Consider the following 9,499-nt stretch of genomic DNA (forward strand, 5'->3'; position numbering starts at 1 on the left):
AGCAAGCACTCCCGCAGCACAGCATTAGAACCTATCACAGTGCCTTTAGACAGCCTGAATTCCAGTGAAGACCGGGAGATCTTCAAAGGCAGCTGGGCCTCAGGGGTTGGAGAATAGAGGCAGATTCTCTGTGCTTCTTAGAAAAATATGATAACCTGCTCTTCACACGGCTGGTCTTCAGCAGAAGATGCAAAGCACACCTGAAGAAGAGAAGACTTTAAATTATCCAGACCTAAAAAACAAGAAACACAACCTGGAGAGCTTGTCCAGAAATCTGAACAGAAACTCACTGAGCAAATCTGACCCTCACAGCCCAAAGATCCAGGAGGGGTTGTGACATTTCCACAGGTTTCACACGAGATGTACTCACTGCGCCTGGATGGGTAGGAACTTAGAGGAAGTGAAACTGTTAGTCGCTTACTTGTGTCTAACCCTTTTCAACCCCATAGACTGTAGCCAACCAGGCTCCTCTGTCCATGGAATTCTCCAGGCAAGAACACTGGAGTGGGTTGCCATTCCCTTCTCCAGGGGATCTTCCTGACCCAGGGATCGAACCATGGTCTCTTGCATTGCAGGAGGGTTCTTTACCACTTGAGACACAAGGGAAGCCCTTTAAGAAACTTAAAGGAACGCTGTGGCAAATCCTCATTACATGGTAAATTAACTCGATTTAGTTGCTTTACAAATCAGGGTTTTTATGCACTTATCTTAATTGGGTTTATGCATTCTTACCTTGAGCTGTACCTGAACTTCAACTGCAGAAGAATAATAACACTGGCCACCGCCTTGATGGAGACCTCCCAAGTGGTTGGTTTTGTATACACTAACTCAGTTGGTCCAGCTCCGAGTTTTGAGGGATTTCCATAAAGGCCTGGTCACAGATACAGTGGGGGAAATAGCGGTCCACCACTGAGAAAGGGTAGACCTCGTTTCGTTAACGGCAGTGTCGTCTATTGTATCCTTGGGTTGCTTTTCAGGAGCGTTTGGTAAAAAGCCAGATTTCGTTGCTGATCCTCTGGACCCTGTAAGAGGCTGCAGAGAAGCGCTCTGTGGACCTAAGGGGCTGATCAGGGTCACAGACACAGGGTCCTCCAGGTGACGGTGGGAGCGTGGCCAAGGGAGGGGGCGCTCGAGACCACCTCGCCCGTGAGGCTGCCTTTCCCATCTGAGACAGATCCATGGGAGAAACAGTTCGGAAGGAAGGATAATTAAAGGGAAATCAAGCTGAGCCCAATGACGCTTCCGTCCCAGTTGCGTTCACAGGGAAATGTAACGTCCTGGGAGAAATGGGCTTCTCTACAGGAGGATGGTTTACTCTCCTGAGTCTTTTTTCCCTTCATTTCACTACAAACAGCAGTGAAGACCCGAACCCCCACTCACTCTTCCCTCCGTCTTCTCAATGCCTGGGCGCTGGTGCCGGTGCAGGATTTCTGGGTTGTCAGAGGCCCTCCGTCTGGGGCAGACTGGACCCCTCTCTCTGCAAAGCTGGGCAGCAGCCCCCAGGCTCCCCCAGTTGCCAGGCAAGTGACGGGAGTGGCCGTCCTGCACCTGAACCTGCAGGATTTCTGCTCTTCCCCTGGGTACTCTCAACCACAGGTGTCCAGGGCAAGCACTGCGAGGGCCAGAGTCTTTCTGACCCTGGCAAGGCCTCGCAGCAGCAGCCAGCTGGGAGAGCTGGCCTCTAACGTGCCCCTAGACACCCCGACATTCCTCCCTGCAGCTCACCCGGGCCCCCTCAGGAGCTGGTGCCCACAGTGCCCTCCTGGCCCCCCGGAACTCAGCCCCACAAAGCCCCACAAGCTGGCCCTTCAGATGAGGGGTGTGCCCACCAGTCACGGGTGGTATTTCGGGAGCTTCTGGGACCACTACCTGGACCCAGTCCCTGCGCCTCCCACAAGAGCGCCTGCTCAGCACCCGGCAAGTCAGGGCTTGTGTGTGTGTGTGTGTGTGTGTCTGTGTGTGTGTGTGTGTGTCTGTGTGTGTGTATGTGTGTGTGTGTCTGTGTGTGTGTGTCTGTGTGTGTGTATGTGTGTCTGTGTGTGTGTCTGTGTGTGTGTGTATGTGTCTGTGTGTGTGTGTCTGTGTGTGTGTGTCTGTGTGTGTGTGTGTCTGTATGTGTCTGTGTGTGTGTGTGTCTGTGTGTGTGTATGTGTGTATGTGTGTGTGTGTCTGTGTGTGTGTGTCTGTGTATGTGTGTCTATGTGTGTGTGTCTATGTGTGTGTGTCTGTGTATGTGTGTGTGTCTGTGTGTCTGTGTGTGTGTGTGTCTGTGTGTGTGTGTGTCTGTGTGTGTGTGTGTGTCTGTGTGTGTGTGTCTGTGTGTGTGTATGTGTGTGTGTGTCTGTGTGTGTGTGTGTGTGTCTGTGTGTATGTGTGTGTGTGTGTCTGTGTGTGTGTATGTGTGTGTGTGTCTGTGTGTGTGTGTGTGTCTGTGTGTGTGTATGTATGTGTGTGTCTGTGTGTATGTATGTGTGTGTGTGTATGTGTGTGTGTGTGTGTGATGAGTTCTCTTCTGCAGAACCTCAGCTCGGGGGGCTTGCACCCTGCTGTCTTCTTTTCAGATACATCAGCTGCCTGGCTCCTTCTGAGAATGGGGGGAGAAATGGGTTTGGGGGACAGAGAGGCAGACCGCACGCAGAGCAGACAGGTCGCGGCCGGAGCCAGGGACACCCACGCCCAGGACTCGGGGTGACCGTTGGATTCAGAGGGGCACACTCGCAGGCTCTGGTGAACTGACTCAGGTTTCGCTGAAGACAAAACCTTTGCGTTTGTGAGGGTCCATGACCCCCAGCTGATTCTCCTGTTTGTAGGTGCCATCATTGTGAGGATGGCACCGTTTCATTTTCATTAAGAGTCTGTTTTCCTAGCAAACTGGCTCCCCGTCTGAGGAGTGACGGAGCCCCCGTCCTCCCCACAGTGGCCCCGGGCCCGGTGTCTCTGACCCTCCCGTCCCCGCAGGCATAGAGAATGACGAGGAAATCAAGCAGCTGGACGAGGAGATCAAGGAGCTGAATGAGTCCAACTCGCAGATGGAGGCTGACATGATCAAGCTCAGAACTCAGGTAACAGTCTCTGCGGCCCCAGTCTCGCGGCCCCGGAGCCTCCAGGCCCCCAGGGGCGTGTCTCCCTGGTCTTCGCCGGGTCTTCCCTTCACTGTTTCACCCTTTTCTTGGTCTTCTATCGAGGTGATTCCAGTGGCAAAATTTGCTGTCACCGCGGGGCCCCTGACGGACTAGTGCTCACTCGTGTCGGAGTTTCAGTGAAGCGCGGTTCCCAGCGGCGGGTCCTGAGGGTCTCCTGCCCCTGCAGGGGGAGAGCTTGTCCCCCGGAGGCCAAGGCTGGGCCCCCGTCCCCTCAGGGAACACCAAGCCCGTCCCTGGGCTCCGGGCCTGCCTGTGTCCATGCAGACTCCCTGTGAGGTTGCTGGGCGGGCCAGGTCCGGTCTCTACTGAGCCCCTGCTGGAGGCCTGAGCCCAGGTGCCTTGTCCTGAGCCCACATGCCCGCAGCGGCCACGCAGGACTTGCGCACATCAGACTGTGCATGTGGCCTGCAACGGCTGAGCCAAGGCTGCAGAGCTGCAGGTCCAGGGCGCCCGGCTTAGCTGCCCACAGGGCTGTGCCTCCGAAGGCTCCAGGGCAGGACCCCTCCTGGTGTGGTCACAGGTGACACTGGGCCCCGTCCTGCTTGGGCACCCCTCCCCATGGTCAGATCCCTCCTCCCCAGCCATCCCCCCCGATGTGGTCACAGGTGACACTGGGCCCCGTCCTGCTTGGACCCCCATCCCTGTGGTCATATCCCCCCTCGCCAGCCGTCCCCTCCGGGATGCTCACAGCCTTTCTGGGACCCTCCCTATGGGCTCAGGCATCCAGGGACAGGCTGCTGCTGGTCCTCGCCCCCCGGGGACACAGCCTTTCCAAGGTGGGAAGGTTGGAGACCCTAGCACCTGGCTTTCTGGTGCCCCCCTCCCCCGCTGCCCCCATGGCGCCAGTGACACCCAGAGAGGGAGAGGGTCTCACTGCTGTGTTGTGACCAGAGGTGAAGGCAGAGCTCAGCGGGACCCCTGACCACACTGGACACCCAGTGATGGTTATGAGGCAAAGGTCATGGCGCCTACCACCCCCACCCCCAAGCTGGAACCCAGAGCGTGCAAAAGCAGGCTCTGGTTCTGCTGCTTCAAAGGCATGAATGTCAGTCTGACCCGCATCTTACTCCTGTAGAGGCTGCGGAAGACCAGGATCCCTGCAGGGTCCTGGGTCCCGAGCTCAGAAGAGCTCAGTGGTCTCTCCCTCAGAGGTACTCAGGACGGGTGCTTCCTGGTGGTCTAGTGCTAGGACTCGGCATTTCCAAGGCAAGGGGCACAGGTTCAGTCCCCGGTCAGGGAACTACAAGCCCTAAAGCTTTGTGGCTTGGCCAAAAAAAAAATTTTTTTTCAAGTGTAGAATTATGTATACCTTTTATTTCATCAAATCAGTGATTGCTTAGCTCTGTGTATCTCTCTTACACATCTTAGCTCTATCCTGAGCCCAGGCTAGAGGTCGTGTACGCACGCACGCACAGTCCTCGGGGCCTCGTCCCTCCGCTGCAGGAAGCCTGTTACTCGTCACACACATAGACGAGGATGCGCCCAATAGCAGGGGGGCCTGCCCCGCCACCCTCCCCAGGCTGAGGACCTTGAGTTGACAGCACGGGGCTCCTGACCCACAGAACAGGCTGCCTCCAGCCCTCCCCGAGCCCTGGGTGCCCCGGACGGAGGGCCGGGCCATTCCTCCATCAAAGCCAGCCTTGGCCTCTCCTGGACTGGATGATGCCAGACGCCCAGTACCCATGGCTGCCTCGGGGTGGGCTTGTGAGGAAGGTGCTGGCTCTGCCCTCCTGGGAGCCCCACAGGAGCGCGGTCAGCCCCTCCACCCCGAGGAGCCAGCCGCGGGGGACGCTGACGCCCTGGCAGCACGCCCCTGTTCCACCTGTGCCTCACTCCGAGTGGTTCCTGGGGTGCTAGCTTTTCCTCTGAACCCTGCTGGGTCAGAAGCCCAGGAAAACGAGCGTCCTTCCACGGGAAACACTCTCACCTAGAGACGTGCCTACTGACAAGTGTTGTTGGTCCTGAATCCACAAAGAGCCAGATTTCACCTGGCGAACGTGGGAAAGCTGAAGCCAGGGGCTCCCTCAGACCCCAACTGCTTGGGATCTTTGGATGTGAGCCGGGACACCCTACCTGAGAAATCAGAGTTTAGAGCTGATGAGCAGAGATTCGGGTAATTCACGGCAGTCGGTGGTTGCCGTTTGGAGGCGCCAGGCTGTGAGCTTGGCGTATGGCAGACAGTCCTGTTTACACGCATCCCCTCTGAGGCCAGCCTGGGGACCCACGGAGCCCAGCACACACACTGTGGCTTCCAGGAGTGCCCTGTTTGGTTCCATCGCTGGGTCCCTCCAACCTTCGCAGAGCGGGCAGCTCTCCAGCCTGCTGTGCAGTAAGTGAGGGCTGGTTGTCTGGTGGCAGGCAGAGGCCAGGAGGCTCCACAGCAATGGTTACATTCTCTCTGGGAGATTAGAGGAAGGGAGAACAGTCAGGAAACCATGCCAGACCCTTCTCTGAGGTAGGGAGGCAGTGACACCATACAGGCCACTAGGGACCCTGCCTCATGACTACAGAGAGGATCAGTTCAGTCACTCAGTCATGTCCGACTCTTTGTGACCCCATGGACTGCAGCACACCAGGCCTCCCTGTCCATCACCAACTCCCAGAGCTTGCTCAAACTCATGTCCATTGAGTCCGTGATGCCATCCAACCATCTCATCCTCTGTCATCCCCTTCTCCTCCCACCTTCAATCTTTCCCAGCATCAGGGTCTTTTCCAATGAGTCAGTTCTTCACATCAGGTGGCCAAAGTACTGGAGCTTCAGCTTTAGCATCAGTCCTTCCAATGAATATTCAAGACTGATTTCCCTTAGAATGGACTGGTTGGATCTCTTTGCAGTCCAAGGGACTCTCAAGAGCCTTCTCCAACACCACAGTTCAAAGGCATCAATTCTTTGGCGATCAGCTTTCTTTATAGTCCAACTCTTATATCCATACATGGCCATTGGAAAAACCATAGCCTTGACTAGACAGGCCTTTGTTGGCAAAGTAATGTCTTTGCTTTTTAATATACTGTCTAGGTTGGTCATAGCTTTTCTTCCAAGAAGCAAGTATCTTTTAATTTCATTGCTGTAGTCACCATCTGCAGTGATTTTGGCGCCCAAGGAAATAGTCTGTCACTGTTTCCACTGTTTCCCTATCTGTTTGCCATGAAGTGATGGGACCAGATGCCATGATCTTAGTTTTTTGAATGTTGAGTTTTAAGACAGCTTTTTCACTCTCCTCTTTCACTTTCATCAAGAGGCTTTTTAGTTCCTCTTTGCTTTCTGCCATAAGGGTGGTGTTATCTGCATATCTGAGGTTCTTGATATTTCTCCCGGCAATCTTGATTCCAACTTGTGCTTCATCCAGCCCAGCATTTCTGATAATGTGCTCTGCGTATAAGTTAAATAAACAGGGTGACAGTATACAGCCTTGCCAAACTCCTTTCCCAATTTGGAAGTAGTCTGTTGTTCCATGTCTGGTTCTAACTATTGCTTCTTGACCTGTGTACAGATTTCTCAGGAGGCAGGTCAGGTGGCCTGGTATTCCCATCTCTTGAGGAATTTTCCAGTTTGTTGTGATCCTCACAGTCAAAGTCTTTGGCGTAGTCAATAAAGCAGAAGTAGATGTTTTTTCTGGAGAGGATAGTGACTGACAAATAAACCAATATTTCAAAACTTCTCTGTGCAGTATTAGATTCAGCCTAAGAAGAAGATGTGTTAGCCCCACATCCTAAAATACTAATCCAGATAGATCATCCCGTCAGGCCAGCAGAAAGGCCTGGGTGGTACAAGGCCAGTCCTCACATGATCATTTGTGCACAGTGACAAGAAGAACTTTTTAAAAATTGCGTGGAAGCTGAGACAACCTGGGAGCCCAGCCCGCCTTAATGCACTGATTCCTTTTCAGAGAGACCAGCTGTTAGGGTCCGGTTGCCAAGTGCTTGAGTGTGAGGACTCAAAGCACACCAAGTGACCCCTTCAGCGTCCAGCCCTTCGCACGGAAACCTCTGGATTGGAGCGAGGAGGCTGCGCCCCTGCGGGGCCCCCGAGGCCTCTCGCTGGGGGCGGCTCCTGTTACATGTGGCGCGGTCTATGCGTTTCAGATCACCACCATGGAGTCCAGCCTCAAGACCATCGAGGAGGAGAACAAGGTGATCGAGCAGCAGAACGAGTCGCTCCTGCACGAGCTCGCCAACCTCAGCCAGTCCCTGATCCACAGCCTCGCCAACATCCAGCTGCCGCACATGGTAAGTGGCCGGCGCCGGGCGGAGGCCCCCGGGCCGCGCAGTGCTCATCTAGCGTAGCTGTCTGTCGTTTCTGTCCTTGTGGCTCTCAGACCTCGGATGCTTGCGGTTACCTCCCCCAAACCGTAACGTTAACTGCTCTGGTGGGGCTGATCGGTAAATCCCCTAAGGTTAAGTTGCTCTGAAAGGCCTTTTAAGTAAGATAAGAACAGTGGCGTTAGGCTGGGATACTATTTTATGCTGATGTGAATATCCTATTAAGAAAATAAAAGTTGCATATGAACTACTATTTAATATCTCGTAGGATCCAATCAATGAACAAAATTTTGATGCATACGTGACTACTTTGACGGACATGTATACAAATCAAGACCGTTATCAGAGCCCAGAAAATAAAGCTCTACTGGAAAATATAAAGCAGGCTGTGAGAGGAATTCAGGTCTGAACAGCTGCTGTAGTGGTGGAATCTTGCTTAAAAAACGATGCCTCTTGTTCTTTGCTGCTGTAATTTACCAGAAAGTGTTATATATTTATTTCTGTTTGAAACAGTGTTATGCTTACAAGACTTCATAATGATTTTATGTCTTGCTTTAAAGATAGTACCTGCAGAATAGTTTTGGAATACATTCACATTTTTGTACATTTTCATATAAGCTGACATAGTGTGACATGCCATGTAATGTTTATAGCTGCTAATGTATGCACATTTGGGGGTATATATATTTCTGAAGAGGTAAGCCGATCAAAATAGAGTGTACATTCTTTTTAATGCTTTAGTGATTAAATGTTTAGTATTTTGAACTGAAATGGACACACACACACACAAACAGCTCTGAATGATCACTCGGTGGCCCCGCAGCCACTGTTTAGATGTTACCGTTTTGCCTCATGTTGGAGGATCTTACGGAATTTAAGAAATACATTTTGTGTGCATATTGTTTCATAGCAAGAATTGGTTGCAAAAAAAATGCTTTATTTTTGAACAATGCTTGGAAATATTATGTGATTTTTTTGTTTGTTTGTTTTAGGAGGATGGTGTATGGTGGGGGCAATAAATGAGGTTTTTTGCATTCCAAGGAAATGGCATATGGATTAACTGTAAGAAATGAGATAAGTAATTTATTGTAAGACAACATCAAGCCATGGAAACTTGGCAGAAGATTCAAAGCAGCTTAAACAGCACTTTTAAATTAACTCCTGAGAGTTACATGGTGTGACGGTGGGACCTTCAGCTCAGACAGGGCAGAGCGGAGGTGGACGACCGAAGACTCCTCCTCCTCTCGGGGCCTTGGAGCGACCTTCTCCTCCCTCCCCGAGGGCTCCTCGCCCTCTGAACCGCCTGTTACCCAACAGAATCCGTGTGTTTTCCTTTGCGCTCAAAGATCCTTTGAGACTTTCTTTCCCCTTCCACCTTATCCAGTTACCATTCCAGTTGTCGCTGTCGTGAGCTCACGGTGGGGGCTAAAGGCGGACCTGAGCGGGACAGCGGCTCAGCCAGGCGCCCCTGCCCAGCGCTGGCCTCAGGAAGCCCGCGTCCTGCTCGTGCGCCCCGCCAGCCGGCGGCCCGCGGACCCCAGGACGTTCGCGTGGCCTGTGCGCCCGCGCTGACCTTCCCTAGGAACGAACGCCATCAGATGGTGGGAGTAACTAACTGCCCTTCAGCACTTTTTTGCTTTACACTAGATCATCTCAGACTCGTTTCCACCCTGGAGACTGACTGTCCCCCGACGACTGCACTCCGCGATGCCTAAGACCGCTTTCCACCGCCGCGCTCCCCTCTCCTCACGCGTCCCGGGACGACCTGTCGTGTTTTCGATTGCTGTTGACTTGATTTACATGTGATAGCATTCTTCCTTCCATGTCTTGATGTTATGCAGGAAGTACAAAAGTACTTTAAAATTTTGTTATGAAAAAAAAAGATGGGTTTTGTAAAAATTAAAAAAAAATATTTTTAGCAGAACAGGACTTACAGGGTCATCGTCCCCACAATGTGCCAGCTGACTGTTTGCACTTACCTTGTCCTATGTGTCCGTACGGAGGCGTGCAATTCCCGTGTCAGGAGCCTCGCGACTCTGACCCTGGAGGAATCTGAGGAGGCCTCCCCGCTGACCTGACGATGCTATGGGAGATTA

The 9,499-nt window shown here is 52.8% G+C and overlaps 1 protein-coding gene across 6 annotated transcripts in view; it reads left to right on the forward strand.

The window, feature by feature from the left end:
- The window catches only part of MYT1L (myelin transcription factor 1 like), a 136,160-nt gene extending 127,738 nt beyond the window's left edge, over positions 1-8,422 (forward strand). For 2 of the 6 annotated variants that reach the window (XM_088837762.1, XM_088837763.1), the window contains 4 exons: positions 2,959-3,068; positions 7,227-7,370; positions 7,672-7,806; positions 8,396-8,422. In XM_088837762.1, coding sequence (XP_088693888.1) covers positions 2,959-3,068; positions 7,227-7,370; positions 7,672-7,806; positions 8,396-8,422 — 416 coding nt within the window. Of the gene's footprint in view, positions 1-2,958; positions 3,069-7,226; positions 7,371-7,671; positions 7,813-8,395 lie in introns of those variants that run through there. The other 4 variants (XM_088837764.1, XM_088837765.1, XM_088837766.1 and 1 more) reach the window with 3 other exon arrangements.
- The last annotated feature ends 1,077 nt before the right edge of the window (positions 8,423-9,499 follow it).

This window comes from Moschus berezovskii, chromosome 7 (genome assembly GCF_049115385.1).
Source record: "Moschus berezovskii isolate FMDL1 chromosome 7, NW_MosBer_1.0, whole genome shotgun sequence".
NCBI classification, from domain to species: domain Eukaryota; kingdom Metazoa; phylum Chordata; class Mammalia; order Artiodactyla; family Moschidae; genus Moschus; species Moschus berezovskii.